This window comes from Ascaphus truei, chromosome 12 (genome assembly GCF_040206685.1).
Source record: "Ascaphus truei isolate aAscTru1 chromosome 12, aAscTru1.hap1, whole genome shotgun sequence".
Taxonomy (NCBI): Eukaryota; Metazoa; Chordata; class Amphibia; order Anura; family Ascaphidae; genus Ascaphus; species Ascaphus truei.
Genome location: NC_134494.1, coordinates 34,508,749 through 34,531,345, shown reverse-complemented (window position 1 = coordinate 34,531,345; position 22,597 = coordinate 34,508,749). Strand labels below are relative to the sequence as shown.

Below are 22,597 nucleotides of genomic sequence, written 5' to 3'. Positions count from 1 at the left end.
CAGGCAGTGAAGTGCTCACTCACAGCTCTCACACGCAGGCAGTGAAGCGCTCACTCACAGGTCTCACACACAGGCAGTGAAGTGCTCACTCAGCTCTCACACGCAGGCAGTGAAGCACTCATTCACTGCTCTCACACGCAGGCAGTGAAGCTCTCACTCACAGCTCTCACACTCAGGCAGTGAAGCGCTCACTCACAGCTCTCACTCATAGGCAGTGAAGTGCTCACTCACAGCTCTCACATGCAGGCAGTGAAGTGCTCACTCACAGCTCTCACACGCAGGCAGTGAAGCACTCACTCACTGCTCTCACACACAGGCAGTGAATCGCTCACTCACATCTCTCACACAGAGGCAGTGAAGCGCTCATTCACAGCTCTCACACGCAGGCAGTGAAGCACTCACTCACAGGTCTCACACGCAGGCAGTGAAGCGCTCACTCACAGGTCTCACACACAGGCAGTGAAGTGCTCACTCACAGCTCTCACACACAGACAGTGAAGCGCTCACTCACAGCTCTCACACACAGACAGTGAAGCGCTCACTCACAGCTCTCACACACAGACAGTGAAGCGCTCACTCACAGCTCTCACACACAGGCAGTGAAGTGCTCACTCAGCTCTCACACGCAGGCAGTGAAGCACTCACTCAGCTCATACGCAGGCAGTGAAGTGCTCACTCACAGCTCTCACACGCAGGCAGTGAAGCGCACACTCACAGCTCTCACACACAGGCAGTGAAGCGCTCACTCACAGCCCTCACACACAGACAGAAATTGGTACAATACTGTAGGTGCAGTTGGCTTTGAAGTACAGGACAAAGAAAATAGGTACAGTACCTGCAAAAAAGGTACAGTTGGAGGGTATGGAAATTTGACATCTAAACTTCTCTGAGCACGATCAGAAAAGAATGATGAATACAGATATGCATTAGTTAAATGAACACACAGTAACTGTAATATTTGTATTTAAGTGAACCAGGGGGATTGTAGGCAGGGTATAGAATGAAAGGTGGGACATTTAATTGCACCCTTCACAGCACACAAAAATCAAGCACAATTAATGCTTGAGAAATCATTTACTTAGAACTTAGGGCTCTATGCACAAAGTGCAGAAAAGTTTTTTATCGCCAAAAAATGCCGTTGGTATTCAGTAAGCGCCGATAATTTGGCCAAATCGGCATTTTTTGTCCCAGATAAAAAATTATCAGCAGGCGGCTGGCGATAAGCCACTTTTCGGCACCTTTCGGCACTTTTTTAAATTGGCTGTATTTTAGTAGCCCCGATCCTGTTTTCGGTGCTTATTGGAGCTGATCGGCAGTCCCGAAAAGTCATTTTTCGGCAAATCGTCCCGCCAACTCAAAGTTGGCGGGTCGGTGGGGAGAAGCATTGGCAAGGGCGACACTTAGAAAAAATCAGGCCTTTTTCCTGTCTGTGATTGATACTGGGGGTCCCCGAACTGATACCAGCACCGGAGCCCCCCGGCATGCATCCGAGGCAGGAAAAATGCATGTAAAGCCCACTTCATTACCTTAGCGGCTAACCGCTAAGGCAATGAAGGGGTTAACCCACCGTGCCAGCTTTATTGTGGGTAGCGGGGTTGGTGAAGGGGGTATTTGGCCCTTGTTGTTTGTTTAGGGCTTGCGGGGGGGTTGCGGTGCTCTTAACCCCTTCACGACCATAGCAGTTAATACCGCTACGGTCATGAAGGGGTTAAGGCCTTCCGCTACCCACCCGCAAGCCCTAAACAACCACCGTTGGGGCTAATACCCCATTCACCCACCCCCGCTACCCATACTAAAAAAAAATCACACACAACAGCCTCACACTAAATAAATAAATAAATATATCTAAATAAATAAATAAATATAAATAAATATATATATATGAAAAGAAAAAAGAAAACAGGCGCACACCTAGTGAATTAATGTAATAACAAGTGTTTATTGACCATTAAAATCAACAAATGCCCACTCACAAGAGTACAGGTAATTATAGCAGGTATGAAATTAGCTCTCATGTGCCAGAAGTGCCGTCAGGATAGAGTAATGGCGTCCACTCGCGTCTCTCCTTCGTGTATTCAGGTAACCGGAAATGACGTCTCTCCGAACCGGCGCCCGACACAGGAAGTCCCTCCGGAAACCAGCAACCGCAACACCAGGTTCTTAGTGCCAGCAGTAAAATCACGGGGGAGCAGGAACCAAAATTTTTTGACCAGCAAAGGCAAACAATCATGGGCAAGTGATGGCTTCTCACAGACCACACCCTACGCGTTTCGTCATCTATGATGACTTCATCAGGAAGTACCCATTGGGTGCCCCTTCACAGTATATATAAGGAGGCAATTTGCATACATTAGTTAACCAATTAAACGTATATTAACAGATTCAATTACGTTAATGCACTAGGTGTGTGCCTGTTTTCTTTTTTCTTTTCATAGGTATTTCAGGGAGTAGTGAACCCTTGAAACGGGCTGCAAATCACCTGGAGACATTAATTTTGGAACAGGACTGTATTTTTTCAAAGGACTTTTTTAAAGTTTTTTTAGTACAAATAATTCTTTTTTGTATTGTGGTAATATTTTTACTGTTTTTTAAAATATTATTATTTTTATTATTACAAATGTTGTTATAGCCACCAAAATTTTTATCCTTGAAATATATGGTATTTTATAAGCTTACTTCTTACCACCCCATTGAGTGCAATCACTTTAAGGCTATTCTTTCACAGCTTTGTTTAGGATATATTAGAGGCGCTGTATCATTATCTTTTGTCTTTTTGTGATATATATATATATATATATATATATATATATATATATATATATATATATATATATATTACCCCAACAACCCCTATAACCCCTAACATACACATATATGCACATAAATGATACTATAGGCCGGCGGGGGCCCTCGGGTGTTACCCGCAGGCCTGCAGTACCAATTATGTGCCCCCCCCAAATTTATGTCAAAACACATACATACTTATAAATAAATAACCCCCCCCCCCTCCTTAACACATACAGTATAGTAATGGCCACACACAATTACTATTATCCAACAATGGATAATAGTGAATGTGCCATTTTAAATACATAAACACCAATCAATACATTAAATACATATAGCACTCACCCATGTCCGTCTGCCACGATGAAGGCCATCCTCATCTTCATCCTGGCCATGCCCCCTCCGCTGCTGCAAAACAGACACAAGAATGAAAACATCCAATGTAATGTCCCCTAACCCCTTAATCACCATAGCGGTTATTAACCGCTACAGGCATTAAGGGGTTAACCCACCCTCACGCACCACGCGGGAGGCCTAATAACCCTCCCACACTAACCCCCCACCCCGTGAGGCCTAACCACCCTCACCCATTACCTACAAGGGAGGCCTACCCACATACCCTTGGGGCCAATACCCCCTCCCCCCACCCCCAGTACCCACAATAAAAACAATACACAGCCCCACAATAAACATCATTCTATTCATTAAATACATTACCCACCCCCTGTGCCCCCCCATAAATACATGATTTATTCTTTTACATACAGGGTTCATACCCCAGCCCCACGCGAGTCCCCGGCAGGCTGGCGGGTCACCTGACAGACCTACAGGGTACCAGCAACAAATTTCACACAGGTTCTGGAGGCCTGTTGGTGGGTCCCGCCAAGCGCCATGGCCCCCAGGTGGTCTCCTTGGGTCACCGTGGGCCACAATTGGGTCCCCACAGTAGGCCCGCGGATGTCTGGGAGCCCCGGGTCAGACCCACACATGTCTGCGGGGCCTCGGTTTGTTCTCACGGGGGTCTGGGGAACTCATGAGTGCTCACTACGGGTCCGCGGTGCCCCCACGGATGTGGGACCACCGGTTCATCCCCGCACCTATGGGTCCACGGTGCCCCCACAGATGTGGGACCACCGGTTCTTTCCCGCAGACTACGGGTCCATGGTGCCCCCACAGATGTGGGACCACCGCTTCATCCCCGCAGGTGTCACCCGTGGAACAACCATCCTGATACCCGTGAGATACATACATTTCCCCCCCCCCAACACCTACAGTACAATATACATACAAAATAAAATTCCTAGCGCTAATAAGTCCAAGATACCATGATCTTAAAGGCAGTCTCTGATCTTTTAGATGGAAGATGGGCTTGGTGAAGATGTTTCAGATGGGAAGATGTCTTTTTGGTGTGAATTTTCACAGCATCTGGAATAACAGATAATGGACACACTTGATTGCGTAGCGTGTTTTCACATTCAGTCCCTATCTCTAGCTATGAAGAATCTTACTCACATAATGGACGCCTGCATATTCAGTGGAGAGAATCTGTGCTTGATCCACTTCACATCAGCTCTTCTCACGGACCCCACGTGGGATGGTTAGCTGGAGTACACCTCGTTCAGTGGCGGCGTCGGTGGTGGTGACAATGCACCCCCACGAATATGGAATAAGGGATAGATACAATATAGTGTAATACGAACACACGCTTTAATACAGGTTAAAAACAGTAAAAACCACACTCACATGTTCCATGAGTGTGTAGAGACATACACAATGCCGTCCGCAACTTGAAATCTCCTCTTTGCGCGACAGAGAGGATCACTGCACACAGACCCGCTGTCGACTGCGCGTGTGACGTCAGTGATGCAGGGAACTCTCTTCGCGTGTGGAGTACGAGTGCTGGGACGGCTCACAAGGCTAGATCGATATATACATACAGGGTAAGAAATGATGTTGTTTTAAAAGCTTGATTTGCTGTGTTTTAAATTATTTTGGCTATGCGGCTATGCATAAATGTGTGTGTCATGTATTTTAAAATTAGATAGATGTAATTTTTGCTATTGTACTGTGTACTTTAGGTCAGGGTGAGGCTTGCTTTTGTATATTGTATTCTTGTTGGTACTTATATTTTTTCAGAGGATAACTTGTTCTGTTCAACGATTGAATTAGTTAATTGTTTAATTGTTAGGGATGGAATGTAAATTGTTTAGGGATTTAATTAATGAATGCTAATTGATTTGTGGTTACTGGATTGGTTTAAATATTACACTTGTTTGGATGTATTGGTATTTTGTTTGGAATATGTTATTGTTAACATTCATTTGCAGAATGTATATGTGCATAGATTGTAAGCATCATGTATACAATGTAAATGCAATGTTTTCAGTGGCATTTGTGGCTTTTGATTGGCATTTGAGGATTTTGATTGGAAGATCAGATTGGATTATTAAAGGAAATTGATTTTATTGTATTGTGTCTGTATGGAGAAGTTGTATTTGTAGTACAGCATGTTTTTGATAACCCTTCTACATTTATTTGTATATTGGTTCATCATGTGTGTATATATATATATATATATATATATATATATATATATATATATATATATATATATATATATATATATATATATGCATATATATATATATATATATATGCATATGATATACATATATACATAGTGGCTTCATCATGCAACTATATATATATATATATATATATATATATATATATATATATATATATATATATATATATGCAAATATAGCTGTATGCTCATCTGCATGTCTTAGGCAGGTCTGCAACCTGCCTAAGACATGCAGATGAGCATACAGCTATATTTGCTTTCCTGTGGAGGGTTTTTGTCACTTTTTTTTACTCACCATAACTTAACTCAGTATTATATATATATATATATATATATATATATATATATATATATATATATATATATATATATATATATATATATATATATATATATATACACATACATACAGATATATATATATATATATATATATATATATATATATATATATATATATATATATATATATTATATTATATATATATATATATACATATACATATATATATATATATATATATACATATATATATCTATATATATATATATATAGATATATATATATATATATCTATATATATATATATATATAGATATATATATATATATATCTGTATATATATATATATATATAGTTGCATGATGAAGCCACTGTACAAATGAATGGGTGAAGGGTGGGTATCGGGCCAGTGTGGCTTAACCCCTTAATTACCTTTGCGGTTATTATCCGATAAGGTGTTTAAGGGGTTAATTGATATCTGAATGTAATTGCAATGTATTGGCTATGTATTGCCTATGTATTTTGTGGGCAACGAAAGACAAGGATGTTGTTGGCGATGGGGGCTTCTTATTGATGAGGTCAGTAGTACTTTATTTATTTTAATATGCTAGTTAATGTGTTTAATAATGGGCAAATAATCTATTATCCCTATCTGGATAATTGTTATTTTGCACATTATTGTACTGTAGGTGTTGGGGGGGGGGGGGGGGGAATGTATGTATTGAATGTATAGGCCAGGTTTTTACATTCAGGGTTGGTTCCTTGGTTCTACGTGAGACCTCTGGAGACCACCTGCGGTCTCCTCGGGTATCTCACGGGTATCAGGCTGGTGGTTCCACGGGTGACACCTGCGGGGATGAAGCAGTGGTCCCACATCTGTGGGGGCACTGCGAACCCGTTGTCTGCAGGGAAGAACCGGTGGTCCCACATCTGTGGGTGCACCGTGGACCCATAGGTGCAGGGATGAACCGGTGGTCCCACATCCGTGGGGGCACCTCGGACCCGTAGTGAGCACTCGTGAGTTCCCCAGACCCCCGTGAAAAGCACCCGAGGCCCCGCAGACATCCACAGGCCTACCGTGGGGACACAATTGTGGCCCACGGTGACCCAAGGAGATCACCTGGGGGCCATGGCGCTTTGCGGGTCCCACCAACAGGCCTCCAGAACCTGTGTGAAACATGTTGCTGGTACCCTGTAGGTCTGTCAGGTGACCCGCCAACCCACCGGCGACCCGCGTGGGGCTGGGGTATGAACCCTGTATGTAAAAGAATAAATCATGTATTTATGGGGTTGGAGAGGCACAGGGGTGGGTAATGTATTTAATGAATAGAATGATGTTTATTTTGGGGCAGTGTATTGTTTTTATTGTGGGTACTGGGGGTGGGTGTAGGAGGTATTGGCCCCAAGGGTATGTGGGTAGGCCTCCCTTGTGGGTAGTAGGTGAGGGTGGTTAGGCCTCACAGGGTGGGGTTTGTGTGGGAGGGTATGTAAGCCTCCCGAGTAGTGGGTGAAGGTGGGTTAACCCCTTAATGACTGCAGCGGTTAATAACCGCTATGGTGATTAAGGGGTTAGGGGACATTTCATTGGATGTTTTCATTCTTGTGTCTGTTTTGCAGCAGCGGAGGGGGCATGGCCAGGATGAAGATGAGGATGGCCTTCATCGTGGCAGCCGGAAATGGGTGGGTGCTATATGTATTTAATATATTGATTGGTGTTTATGTATTTTAAATACACAGGGTGTGTATGGTGTTTATTGCAATGTTTATTGGGGGCAAATGTTATTCTGCCTTAACCCCTTCATTGCCTTAGCGGTTATCTGCTATGGTAATGAAACAGCATTTATGTATTTTAATAATATTGTGGGGAAGCAGGGGGGCTCCTGAGCTGAACCGCATTGATTTGTGGCTCACAGACCCCCTCGTTCCCGAGTTACAGGCCCCAGTTTGGGTTACAGTGTCGCCGCCATATTTATAGCGGACACGGCGCGAATGGGGTGCTATAAAGATGGCGGCGACACTGACACCCGATGACACATACCGGGCCTGTAACTCTAGAAGCAGGGGGTCCCTGGTCCACAAAGCAATGCGGTTCAGCTCAGGGGTCCCCCTGCTCACAGTACACTATTATTAAAAATACATTCATGCTGCTTCGTTACCACAGCACATAGCCGCAAAGGTAAGGAATGATTGTTTATTTATATATGTGTTTTACTCATAGTGTAGATGTGCAGAGGGTCCCCGGAGCTGAACCGCTTTGGTTTTAGGTCCGGGGACCCCCTGCTTCCCGAGATACAGGCCCCTTTATGGGGTGCCGGTATCCCTCTGCTATGTTTACATTCCGCGGCCACGTGATCGGGACAATTCAATGCAGAGGGATACCGGCACCTCATAAAGCTGCCTGTATCTCGGGAAGCAGGGGGTCCCCGGACCTGAAACCAATGCGGTTCAGCTCCGGAGACCCCCTGCCCATGTACACTATGAGTAAAAGTTGTTTTGATATGTTTTTATTTTGCCGATGTTTGCGCAGAGAGCGGCGGGTCCCTCTCTGCTGCAAACACATATCGGCAGAAACGGCCTATCGCCAGGTTATCGGGAGCCAGGATTTTTTATCACTGACTCATCGGCGTTTTGCTTTCGCAGAGATTCGGCAGGGATCGGCATGGATTCGGCCCTTACTGAATACTGCGAGGGCAAATCGCCAAAATCATGCCTATCGGCAACACTTGCCGAAGAGATTTTTTCGGCGCTTAGTGCATGAGGCCCTAAGTGTAGGACAAGCAAGAACAGTACTTGATTTGTGTGTGCTGCATATACTCTCCCTGGTTCACATATAGCTCTATAGGTAGTGGGGACAGGACTATTCTGTATGTTTTTAACACTTGCTGAATACTTTATTATATTTGTACTAACTTTGAGTGCAGCCTATACACATTTCTTGTGCATATTTTTTATTTAACTCTTTCCACATGCTGGTCGTTGTTGGTTATATTTCCGTGTGAAGTTACATTTGGCCATCTAACATATCTGTTCCGACTAGCACCTACATTTACAAATAGCTCATGTAATTTCCCAGAATCCCTTGCAGCAGTGGAAGGACTGTATGCTAAGAGATAATGGTGAAATACTTTTACCTGTCTGACACGTGTGAATGTGCTCACACAGCATCTTTTTATTTCTCTTTAGCTTGTGCACATTTTAATTCTCATAGCTTTCCTCCCAACGTATCTCCTCTTCTTCAGCAGCTTGGAGCCCTTCAGCGACGGGTCACATGACCGCTGGGGCCAGGCTCCCTCCTCTTCCCACCTAACTCCCCTTGCGGGGTCCCCTCACCTGTAGCGCTAGGATGCACATTGCCTCCCCGTCCCGGCTGGCTGGATACTGTTTTCCCTCCCTTCTGCCTGTGCGCCCCCCCCCCTGTTCTTCCCACCATGCCACAGGGGGGGCGGGGGGGGGGGCTTAGGGGATTTAAACTGGGAAGGGAGCGGCAAGGCAGTCCGGTCACAGGAAGGAAGTCCCGCCCAACCGGCCCTTTGTGTGATAAACATGAGTGAGTTTAATTATATTGTGTATGCTGTATTTTTTTCCCCCTTTCAGAATGTGGATAAAAGAAAGACTTTGATGTTGACATACCTGAGGTGGGCATTTTAAAGGCATGTGTTGCCTTCGTCACGGCGGCTGTTGGGGGGGGTGAGTGCATGGTAACCTTGCCAGCGGGGGCTCTATGGTGCAAATAACCCCTAAAGCCTTCGGGTGGGTTGCGAGTGGGCAGGGCTCGCAGGCTCCGAGGTCATGTAAACAAGCAGCCCAACACAGGTTCTGACAAACCGACCAATCTTTAAATCCATGTATCTCACAGCTTGATGCTAACAACACAGATTTAATGATAGGTATTTGTATAATAAAACCCTTCTTATGGTAGTTTGCCCATCGCTTTGCATTTATACCACTCGCATGGCATGGCAGCAGGAGCCTTGTTTGCATTATCATTTCACCTTTCTGTCCATGTAGCTCTTTACAAACCATTTCTTATTTAAACAAAGAGAAAGCTGTAGAGGATTCACCATCACAGCTTTTAGTTAATTGTTAATATTAGTGTTTTAATCATGTAAAAGACAGCTGATTCTGGGACTGAAATGCGGTTTGTTGAAACACCAGACACAGTGCATTTATTGTAGCTCGTACTTCTGAATACAGAGATGCTTTTGCTGCAGACTGCAGTCCTGTAACAATGCAGCAGATTGCAGTACTTTAGAGGCGTCATAAAGATGCCTCATCTTCTATACTCTAACACAGGGTTATTACTCCAGTCCTACTCCAGTCCTCAAGCCCCCCCCCCCCCAATAGGTCAGGTTTTCAGGATATCCCAGCTTCAGCACAGGTGGCTCAATCAGAGGCTCAGTGAAAGACTGTTTGAGCCACTTGTACTGAAGCAGGGACTGATTGAGACACCTGTGCTGAAGCATATCCTGTAAACCTGACCTGTTGGAGGGGAGGAGTCGGGGGGGGGGGGGGGGGGGGGGGGGTCTTGAGGCCTGGAGCTGAATGCCCCTGCTCTAGTATACTCTTGTTATACTCAGCTATATACTATTGAGAGCCTTTATATGCAGACATTCAGTAATACGTTATTTCTGGGGGCATTTCTGGAAGCACTGAAGTTAACTCCATGAATGCAGAGAGACCAGAAATCTACTGCTCTGCAATATATTCATTCCTCTGCTTCGTTTAAGGATCAGCAATTTAAACAAAGCCAAAAGACTGCAAAGCAGGATGATAAAATATTGTATTGCTGGTCATTATTTAGATGCACTGCTGTCTTAAACAGTGGAACGACTTCATAATTAGAGATGATGATGATGATGATGATGATGATGATGATGATGATGATGATGACGATGATGATGATGATGATGATGATGATGATGATGATGATGATGATGATGATGATGATGATATTATTAATAATAATAATACTGTAATAATAATAATAATTAACAACTTGTACTTGCTGGGCAGATTTGATGTCCTTAGCATTTCACACTCCCAGTAGCTTTCAGATGCTGCACTTTTATAGTGGCAGCCAAAGGGTGTCCGCTGTTTGCTGCCCTTTGCTGATGTTAGAGATGCCCTGTTGCTGTTACAATTTGAAACACACCAACCTTCTCTTCCCCCTATACCTTACGTTTCCACTTACCCTTCCTTATAGAATGTAAGCTCCTTGGGGGAGGGCCCTCATTGCCTACTGTTACAATGTATGCTAATGTTTGTTATTTTATTGTTTTCCGTCCCCCAACCCTATTGTACTTCGCTATGAATATGTTGGTACCATATACATTGATGATAATAATAATAATAATCATACATTATCTCAACTGTCCATGAAATGTCTGTAAATATAACATAAAACCTTTGTTATTTTCATGCAACCATGTATTGTTATCAGAACTCTGTGCCCAGGATATACTTGAAAACAAGAGGTGACTCAATGTAGTACCTCCTGGTAAACCATTGTATAAATAAATAAATATAGTACTTGTTCCTGGTACACACATGTGAATGGCTGAGATGAAATAAAGAGAAATAAAGAGATCGGATCATGCTGACGTGTTCATTCACCAAAGTTTTCTGGCTGCCAAAACACAGAGGCGGCGTTAGGTTTTGTGGGCGCCCTGGGTAATAGTTTCACCCAATGTTTTGTACTGTAGCAGTAGTTTTTCTAAGTTTAGGAAGCGGAACGAGTGCAGAGCTGCTAAGAGAGAAATGGTTTCTGCGTCGGCACCCAGTTCCACCACAGCTGCTGTAGAAGCCAGAAAGAGGAGTAGAATGGAAGATGTTGAGTGGGGAGAATGGAGGTAATGAGAGTCTGTGCTGTTCTTAAGACATGTGTTGTGTGTTCCTGGCAACATACAGATTCAGTTCATCAAAAAATAAAGGTAATGCACACCAAAAATGGCTCAAAGTCAACAATATAATATTGTTGATAACTTTAAAGGCCAAAACGTTGTTTTTTCTTCATGTCAAATAAATACCCTTTTGTATTGAAAAAAACAGCTTGGAGTGCTGTGGAACTTTTCTAGTTTCTGGTTCAGACAGGAGCATGGGGGCCTGTGCAGACCCCCTTATTTGTGGGGGGCTAGGTGTCCCCCTATGCTGCATAATGGAAGAGGCGCTTATGTCCATAGAAACCAGGATTTGTTTTATTTTTTAAATAGGGTGCAATGGAAGTAACCCCAGTTTTTCAGCTCAAGACTATTATAAATGATCCCATTTGTATAGTGCAGAGGGAGCAATTGAGAATGTGACCTTGTCTCTCCAGGTCGATAAACGTCCCAGAGATGTACATTTAATCAATAAATCAATTTATTTGCATAATACATTGTGCTGTACCTACCTGTATATGCACAAATGTCTGGCATTATGGACATTGTATTAATTAAGGCCCTTTAAAACATCCTAAATTCATCACAATCATTATCAACCTTCATTGGCTTTCTTGTTTTGTCACCTAAAATCGACATTTGATGGGGTATTTACAGTGGGTTTATTACACTTCATGTTTGATTATACAACAAAAAAGTATCTGCACTCACTTGATCTGTCCTTTATTTAACATTCTGACTTAACAGTGATATGATTATTGTGGGGATATACATTTCTGAATTACAATGAATAAAACTCCAAACACTCTGCAGCTGATGCTGACAAAATGCAACGAAAACACAGGTGCTATGATTGATAAAAGTGCAATTGCATAAAGTAGAATGATTTCTTTTTAATGTGTTTTTATATTAGTGTATTTTTACATGCCTCAATCATAATCTTCCTACAGTTATTTTTTACAGCACACATTTGGACTCATATACTGTACACCCACTCAGACTTTGCTTCGGATGCACACCTAGATGTAATCTCCATTCCTTGTACGGGTGGCCTTTGTCACAATGCAATATGCCCCCAAAAATTTGACCTTGAACAGTAATCAATACAACTCACCTTTCTGCTGTTCCACATCGACTGCTGATGAGCCCTCGCTAACAGGCTGAGGCTGGACCCGATTTTGCTGGTGTAGTGAAGAGTGTTTGTTCAGATGCTGAGGATGAGTTTGACTCTGGGCTAAACATGGCATACTTCCCCTCGAGGGATTTAATTGGTGTTCTTTCTCAGTTCCACTTTTACTTTTAAACATACCTAAAACAGTGAAAACATGTTTTTTTATTTTGTTAATGCATCCTGTGTTACAAAAAAAAAAAAAAACAGAAATAGGTCCCAGTGAAAAAAATATAAATCCTATTACTTTCAGCAAGTCATTCTGCAGACGGTGTATGCGAATATTAACACAAATGCGTAAACATATTTGTGGCGAGGAATTTTGATACTGTTACCCTGCTCCACCTTTCCGATACCTTCCAAATACACTGTGTTTTATGTAGTGCTTACAGGTATGGACACACAGATTGGCTCCAACAGAATACACTGAGGATATCAGTCACGCAGATACTGTATCAGAAACAATCTACAAATGTGGATTACAAGTTTATGTTCTTCTGTACTACAGTACATTTGTGAAGTAGCAACATTTTTTACAAGTACTGTAGGTCAAATTGTCTATGCTACATTGTAACTGTATTTATTTTCACTCTTTGCTTTAGTTACATTATTGTCATTTAAGTCTGAAGAATTAAATATGAACTTGTTTTGCATTTGTCTGAATCTTTCTCTTTGTCACTGCAATGCCTGGTAGCCAGAGGAGCGTGAGAATGTGCTGTAGGACATTGGTTACTGTGTCTAGTGTTTGCTCTGCATGCTGGGAATCAAAGCAATAAACGGTTCCATGAGTCTAGAATTCATGTAGGACTGCAACTTACATTTTATTTTCAAAAACACACAGTCCTACGGTATGAATTGAACTAGCCACTTTTTTCCTGTGCTGGAAGGGCTCCTCTTACGCCTAAAGCACGCACTGGTGCATCTACTGCATATCGAATTAGGATGAATTAGGGACATGATTCCCTATTTGTGCAGTACACTGTGTTTGCCACTATAACTGCAAACAGAAGTGAATCCCGTGTAGTACTGCTTTACTGGACTTGTCTAAACCCAATACTTTAATCCCATCGAAGAAACTTGATATATTGTAAATTAACTAAGTATTTAATTAAAAACATTGTGAATGTTAAACGTAATTTCTCTTCTCCAGCGCACTGGTAATAACTGACAACATGATTAAGATGGATTCTAAACCCAATAAACTGATCTATTTGATGTAACTGCAGTTACAAGGGAAGTAATTTCACATACAGTATATTATATAGGGCATACCTATCTTCAAAGCCTAGAAGTCTATAGGGCCTAAGTAATAATAACTTAATTTCAAATAGCGCTTCAAATAGCGCTCCCAATGGAACTCAAAATACTGCGCAATTACAATATAGCACGCGGTACGCAGCACATAGGATTGTTACAGACAGAGTCCCTGCCCAGATGAGCTTTCAATCTACATTTTGGTGCCTGAGGCACAGGGAGATAAAGTGACTTGCCCAAGGTCACAAGGAGCTGACACCGGGAATTGAACCAGGCTCCCCTGATTCACTGTCTTTGTTTACAGATTTAGTGTCTTTAATCAGTGAGACGCTCCTCACCCCTACCACATGCAGCACTTATCATCTGAGATCAGACTCCAAAAGACTGTTCATGGTCCCAAGGCTCAACAAAGTATCCGTCCGCTCCTCCTTCTCTTACTGTGCCCCCCAAAATTGGAACAGTTTACCGGAGACTCTCACATCCACCACCAGTTTAAGTTCTTTCAAAACTAAGGCTGTCTCACATTTTAATCTGGTCTGTAACTGTTACATACGCCTATACTATAATATATATTATCTTTACCTGTGCATGCAATGTCTTGTATATAATGTACTAGCTGAGAGACCCGGCGTTGCCCGTGAGTTAAATTTGCCGCTAGGAAAAGGTGGGGGCAGGGACAGTGGACAGGAGGAGGGGAGGGACAGGGACAGTGGACAGGAGGGGACAGGGACAGTGGACAGGAGGGATGGGGACAGTGGACAGGAGGGATGGGGACAGTGGACAGGAGGGGGGGTAGTGGACAGGAGGGGGGGGGCAGTGGACATGAGGGGTGGGGGGGACAGTGGACAGGAGGGGGGGGGGACAGTGGACAGGAGGAGGGGGACAGTGGACAGGAGGGGGGGACAGTGGACAGGAGGGGGGGACAGTGGACAGGAGGGGGGGGACAGTGGACAGGAGGGGGGGACAGTGGACAGGAGAGGGAGGAGAGTGGACAGGAGGGGGGGAGAGTGGACAGGAGGGGGTGACAGTGGACAGGAGGGGGAGGAGAGTGGACAGGATGGGGGGAGAGTGGACAGGAGGGGGGGAGAGTGGACAGGAGGGGGGTGACAGTGGACAGGAGGGGGGTGACAGTGTTACTTAGTCCGCGAGGGAGGAAGGGGGTCCTTCCGTCCGCCGCCATCTTAGGTGCTGCGTGGCAGCGGCAGGCTGCCCTGCCCACTGCCTGTCCCCGCGCCGAGGAGGGAGGTGAGTGGAGCGGGAGGGAGCGGGAGGGAGGTGAGTGGAGCAGGAGGTGAGTGGAGCGGGAGGTGAGTGGTGCGGGAGGGAGTGGAGAGGGAGGGAGGTGAGTGGAGCGGGACCTCTCCTTCCGGCCGCCGCCATGTTACTTAGTCCGCGAGGGAGGAAGGGGGTCCTTCCGTCCGCCGCCATCTTAGGTGCTGCGTGGCAGCGGCAGGCTGCCCTGCCCACTGCCTGTCCCCACGCCGGGGAGGGAGGTGAGTGGAGCGGGAGGGAGTGGAGCGGGAGGGAGGTGAGTGGAGCGGGAGGTGAGTGGAGCAGGAGGTGAGTGGTGCGGGAGGGAGTGGAGCAGGAGGGAGGTGAGTGGAGCGGGACCTCTCCTTACGGCCGCCGCCATGTTACTTAGTCCGCGAGGGAGGAAGGGGGTCCTTCCGTCCGCCGCCATCTTAGGTGCTGCGTGGCAGCGGCAGGCTGCCCTGCCCACTGCCTGTCCCCGCGCCGGGGAGGGAGGTGAGTGGAGCGGGAGGGAGGTGAGTGGAGCGGGAGGTGAGTGGAGCGGGAGGTGAGTGGTGCGGGAGGGAGTGGAGCGGGATGGAGGTGAGTGGAGCGGGACCTCTACTTCCGGCCACCGCCATGTTACTTAGCCCGCGAGGGAGGAAGGGGGTCCTTCCATCCGCCGCCATCTTAGGTGCTGCGTGGCAGCGGCAGGCTGCCCTGCCCACTGCCTGTCCCCACACCGGGGAGGGAGGTGAGTGGAGCGGGAGGGAGTGGAGCGAGAGGGAGGTGAGTGGAGCGGGAGGTGAGTGGAGCAGGAGGTGAGTGGTGCGGGAGGGAGTGGAGCGGGAGGGAGGTGAGTGGAGCGGGACCTCTCCTTCCGGCCGCTGCCATGTTACTTAGTCCGCGAGGGAGGAAGGGGGTCCTTCCGTCTGCCGCCATCTTAGGTGCCGCGTGGCAGCGGCACGCTGCCCTGCCCACTGCCTGTCCCCGAGCCTGGGAGGGAGGTGAGTGGAGCGGGAGGTGAGTGGAGCGGGAGGGAGTGGAGCGGGAGGTGAGTGGAGCGGGAGGGAGTGGAGCGGGAGGGAGTGGAGCGGGAGGGAGGTGGAGGGAGGTGAGTGGAGAGGGAGTGCAGCGGGAGGGAGGTGAGTGGAGAGGGAGGTGAGTGGAGTGGGAGGGAGGTGAGTGGAGCAGGAGGGAGGTGAGTGGAGCAGAGGTGAGTGGAGCGGAGGGGAGCACCGGGGAGGGGGGGAGGTGAGTGTGATGGGGGGAGGGGGGAAGGACAGAGAGAGGTGTGTGTGTGTGTGTGTGTGTGTGTGTGGTTTTTTTGGACCTTTGGCCTGTCACTCCGCCTCAGGCCAATGAGAGGTGTAGGGGGCGGGCCAAGGGGGTGGTGTGAGTGTGTGAGGCCAATGAGAGGTGTGCGGGGGCGCAATGAGAGGTGTGCGGGGGCGGGCGGGCCAAGGGACCAATGAGATTGCCGCTAGGGACAGGGAACACAGTGAAACATACATACATACAATGCTTTCAGAAATATATAGTAGATACCGTGTTCACTTATGTAACTGTATTTGTAACCATATATTATTTGTTTTAACTCTATGCCCAGGACATACTTCAAAACGAGAGGTAACTCTCAATGTATTACTTCCTGTTAAAACATTTTATTAATAAATATGTACTTCTCGCAGTTACTAGAATAGGCACCTAAGTATCACAGTTGTTTTAGAGCATTTTTATCCTGCATCAATGTATCAAAGTACTTTGCTTTAATTTTACCTTATGTGCCCCAGTTTGCAATTTGAGAACTGTCAGTAGGAGAATTTGGGGAGAAGTTATATTGTGCAAATATTGTAAGTAAGGTGTATCAAATTCTGTGTCTCCGTGCAGCATTCTTTTTACCTTATATTTGCACAAAAGATATCCACCAGAATAAGTGGAACATTCTGCCCCAGATCTGAAGCAGAGTAGGTGGAACATTCTGCCCCAGATCTGAAGCAGAGTAAGTGGAACATTCTGCACCAGATCTGAAGCAGAGTAAGTGGAACATTCTGCACCAGATCTGAAGCAGAGTAAGTGGAACATTCTGCCCCAGATCGGAAGCAGAGTAAGTGGAACATTCTGCCCCAGATCTGAAGTAGAGTAAGTGGAACATTCTGCACCAGATATGAAGCAGAGTAAGTGGAACATTCTGCCCCAGATCTGAAGCAGAGTAAGTGGAACATTCTGCACCAGATCTGAAGCAGAGTAAGTGGAACATTCTGCACCAGATCTGAAGCAGAGTAAGTGGAACATTCTGCACCAGATCTGAAGCAGAGTAAGTGGAACATTCTGCACCAGATCTGAAGCAGAGTAAGTGCAACATTCTGCACCAGATCGGAAGCAGAGTAAGTGGAACATTCTGCCCCAGATCGGAAGCAGAGTAAGTGGAACATTCTGCAGCAGATGTATGGTTTCTTACATACTGTATGATGTAAGTGTGGTCCAAAAAGCCAAGCTGTGCGACACAAATGCTTTTCACTGCGTTGACGCACGAGTCTCCATTTATATATTTTTCAAAATGGTCTTGCTACTGGCAGTCCAATAATAAAAAAAAAGATTAATGTATTCCTTTAAGCACTAAATGGTAAACGCAGTGATTAATTTGCATTCTGCAGTAAATAGGTTATATTGCACCATCATAAATGGTCTAATCATATAAAACACATTGAAGAAAACAGCCGTTGTTTTGTCACATTGCCTCTCGGGAGACGGCTCAGTGAAGCTGCCTTATTTTCCATGTTATGTTCTTATAGTCTTAATGATTTTTTTCATAAAAATATATCTGCTAAATTAACCCCTTTTTGCCACCGGGTCCTGCAATGTTTTCTTGTGTATTGTTTGCTAAATTGATTACAGAAAGTGCAATTTAACATGAACTACACATAAGTTCTTATTCTATTACCCTTTGCAAAAGAAAATACAGTTTTACTTAATCAAGGTGAGTGCCTAGTCTCCCACATTATTTTGGTCGCGGTCGCTTGTATACAGTAAGGCCACGGCCCGCTGTCTGCGCTGCATGCACGACTGCGAAGCTGGCGGCACATGAAGCCGAGGTCCCCGGTCTGCAGTGAGCTACAGGGGGAAAGATAGGGGTGTGGGGGGGGGCGTGATGGAGGAGTGATGGGGGCGCGGCCATGACGTCACCCAGAAGGTTCGCACTCATTGGCTGAACCACCGGGGGGCTTGGCCTAGTGCTCCGTCCCTAGTTGTAATCTCAATTTTCAGGTCTGCCTGAAAAACTCACCGTGCAGCATGGTAGCCCCCCCTCTCAGCGGGCCCGGCCCCATTGAGGGGCGGCTCTTGTCCCCGGAGCGCCCGCAGTAGTGGGCACTGCAGCAGCCAGCGGGTACCAAGCCTAAGGCTACGCTTATAGTGACGGCGACGCTGACGTCAGGCTGCGGTTGCTGTAAAAATCAAATTGAAGTGACTTTCAGCAATAGTGACCAAGCCGTGGAGCCGCCGCGTCACGCCTACTATAAGCGCACGCAGCGGCGTCAATACATTTGTTTTGATGCGTCGTCGTGTCGCTGTCACTATAAGCGCAGCCTAAGTTTGAAACCATTCAGTATGCTTTAATGCCGTGTTCTGCTTGTGTGGGAAGATTTCAGCTTCTTTAATTGAAGAGGGACTTTAGGGAGTGGTTATATGTGGAGGAGTTCCATGACGCATATTATAATGAGAGTTACTGTCCTATTCTGTGTCTGTCAGCCTTTTTTCACATTTTTTCTTCCACCTCTGAGGTGGCATACTGTAAATTCCTGTAGATAATGATTGCCATGGAATGTAAGATACTTGATTAGCAAGTTTGTTACAGCTGATGGAGACCCAAACAAGAAACACAACTTCCTTACATTTAACCACACAGGCTCGCTCCTTCCTACAAGTTATTAGTATCCCAGGCTGTGTTTATTTACCGCTAAGGTGCCACATGTCTTGCCTGGTATTTATTATAGAGAGCCCTGTGTAGAGTAAGATAAATACCAGGGAGGTGCTCTGTGCTTTATCGTGTGCTGTCATTTGAACACAAAGCATTTTAGTAAGTTACATAACTGTATCACAATATGGTAAGTTATAACATTGATAAACAGCTACAATATTATTCGAATCCATAGCGATTTACTTAATTATAACATTTTCATTACTTCCCCGGGAGAAGAAGTTATACAGTTAGGTCCGGAAATAATTGGACACTGATACAAGTTTTGTTATTTTGGCTGTGTACCAAAATAAATTCAAGTTACAGTTAAATAATGAATATGGGCTTAAAGTCCAGTCTATCAGCTTTAATTTAAGGGTATTCACATCCAAATTGGAGAAAGTGTTTAGGAATTACATCTCTTTAATATGTAGCCCCCTCTTTTTCAAGGGATCAAAAGTAATTGGACAATTGACTCAAAAGCGGTTTCATGTTCAGGTGTGGGCTATTCCTTCGTTATTACATCATCAATTAAGCAGGTAAAAGGTCTGGAGTTGATTCCAGGTGTGGCATTCACATTTAGAAGCTGTTGCTGTGAACCCACAACATGCGGTCAAAGAAGCTCTCAATGCAAGTGAAACAGGGCATCCTTAGGCTGCAAAAAATAAATAAAATCCACCAGAGAGATAGCAGGAACATTAGGAGTGGCCGAATAACAGTTTGGTACATTCTGAGAAAAAAAGAACGCACTGGTGAGCTCTGCAACACAAAAAGCCCTGGACGTCCATGGAAGACAACAGGGGTGGATGATCATAGGATCCTTTCCATGGTAAAGAAAACCCCCTTCATAACATCTAGCCAAGTGAAGAACACTCTCCAGGAGGTAGGCATATCATTATCCAAGTCTACCATAAAGAGAAGACTTCATGAGAGCAAATACAGAGGGTTCACCACAAGGTGCAAACCATTCATATGCCTCAAGAATAGAAAGGCCAGATTAGACTTTGCCAAACAATAATTAAAAAAGCCAACCCAGTTCTCTAACAGCATTCTTTGGACAGATGAAACTAAGATCAACCTGTACCAGAATGATGGGAAGAAAAAAGTATGGAGAAGGTTTGGAACGGCTCATGATCCGAAGCATACCACATCATCTGTAAAACACTGTGGAGGCAGTGTGATGGCATGGGCATGCATGGCTTACAATGGCAGTGGGTCACTAGTGTTTATTGATGATGTGACAGAAGACAGAAGCAGCCGGATGAATTCTGAAGTGTATAGGGATATATTGTCTGCTCAGATTCAGCCAAATTCAGCGAAGTTGATTGGATGGCGCTTCACTTTACAGATGGACAATGACCCAAAACATACTGCGGAAGCAACCCAGGAGTTTTTTAAGGCAAAGAAGTGGAATATTCTGCAATGGCCGAGTCAATCACCTGATCTCAACCCGATCGAGCATGCATTTCACTTGCTGACGACAAAACTTAAGGCAGAAATACCCATGAACAAACAATAACTGAAGACAGCAGCAGTAAAGGCCTGGCAAAGCATCACGAAGGAGGAAACCCAGCGTTTGGTGATGTCCATGCGTTCCAGACTTCTAGCAGTCATTGCCTGCAAAGGATTCTCGAAAAAGTATTAAAAATTAACATTTTATTTATGATTGTGTTAATTTGTCCAATTACATTTGAGCCCCTGAAATAAGGGGACTGTGTATGAAAATGGTTGCAATTCCTAAACGTTTCATACAATATTTTTGTTCAACCCCTTGAATTAAAGCTGAAAGTCTGCACTTCTATAGCATCTCTGTTGTTTCATTTCAAATCCATTGTGGTGGCGTACAGAGCCCAAATCTTGAAAATTGTGTCAGTGTCCAAATATTTCCGGACCTAACTGTATATATATATAAAAAACATCTCCCGTGAAACATTGAAAAAATGCCAAAATATTTCAAAATGATTATTTTGTTTTTCAAAAAATACTTAAAACATCAGTTAATCCAAACATATCACGATCACATATCATCATTATTTCACATTCTTCTTTGGCAGGGCGGGGTGTCTCCTTAAGGGCAGGAGTTCACGAGTAATGGAAACTATGAGCTGACCATGATACACACTACACTGTCTCGATAATCTTCTAGATTGTAAGCTTCTTGAGGCAGGTACCTTCTTACACGCGTCTCAGTTTGCCTTTACATATATGTACTCTTTTGGCACACACTGTTACTGTCCTCTCTTGCACATTGTACCACGTTGCTCAATATGTTGGTGTCGCTCTAATAAAAGATAATACACTTTCTGAGACTACAATACAGATGGGAATTGCATTTGTGTGACAATTCTTGTAGAATTGTAGAGGGGTGGCCAAGCGGTGGCCCGGAATGCATGTGGCCCCTCAGTGTTTCATGTGCGGCCCATGAAGAAAAAAAATTAAAACAAAAAACGATCGCTCCTGGGCTCCGGCTGCAGACAGTGCAGAGGGATCATGGGGCGATGGAAGAGGAGAAGCCAGAGATCGCCCTAATCAGCTTCTCTCCAGTTCTCCTGAGCTCATAATGACCAGAGACCCCCTGGTGTGCTCCCAAGCAGCACACAGTGAGTGTATACCCTGCCTGGTGAGAGCTCATCCTGTGGCTGTGGAGACTGGTAAGGACAATCACCCTAATGCCACCTTTATCCCCTACTGCCTTCCCCTTCCCTCCTGTCACCTACTTGTACCCCTAGCTGTCCCCATCACCCTCTTGTCCACCACTAATCCCCTGTCACTCTCATGTCCCCAACTGCCTCCAAGTCACTCCAACTGCCTCCACCCAGTCTTCCCAACTGCCCCCACCACTCACTCCAACTGTCCGCATTACCATCACTGCCCTCGTTACCTCATCTTCCCCCCTAATGTCCCCAACTGCCTCCCCCCTGTCCCCCCCACTACTTCCCCCCATGTCCCTCACTGCCCCCTCACTCCTCCCTCCCAATGTGTCACCTCCTCCCCCCACCCCTCTTCCACTTGTTCTCTGTGTCAGGTTATATCCTGTGGCAGTGTATAATGCTGTCAGGTTATACTCCGCACTATACACTGACACAGAGTATAACCTGATGGCACTATACACTGACACAGTCAGGTTATGCTCTGTGTCAGTGTATACATGTATTAATTTGAAATGTTTTTATTGTGGCCCTTTGACAATGAGACAGGTAAATTCTGGCTCCAGCTCCCTGTCAGGTGGGCCGCACGCGTTCTAGAATGTGAAGAAGTTGCAGTAGTTTATTGTGTGTGTGGAGTGGGAGGAAAGGAAAACAGGTTTCCATGACAACAAAATATCTTTGCGCAGTAAGCACCACTGCAGGTAAACAACTGTCACAATAATAGCAAAAACTATTAACTTCAGAAAAGCAATAGCTAGCAATATAACTACTGAATGAGTATACTTTACGGCAGGGGTGTTCCCCCC

At 45.2% G+C, this 22,597-nt stretch overlaps 1 protein-coding gene across 3 annotated transcripts in view; it reads right to left on the bottom strand.

Moving 5' to 3' along the window:
• The window catches only part of ANO3 (anoctamin 3), a 183,733-nt gene that overhangs the window by 106,593 nt on the left and 54,543 nt on the right, over positions 1–22,597 (bottom strand). For all 3 annotated transcript variants that reach the window (XM_075567281.1, XM_075567282.1, XM_075567283.1), the window contains exon 2: positions 12,648–12,842. In XM_075567281.1, the coding sequence (XP_075423396.1) occupies positions 12,648–12,842 (195 nt within the window). The remainder of the gene's footprint in view (positions 1–12,647; positions 12,843–22,597) is intronic.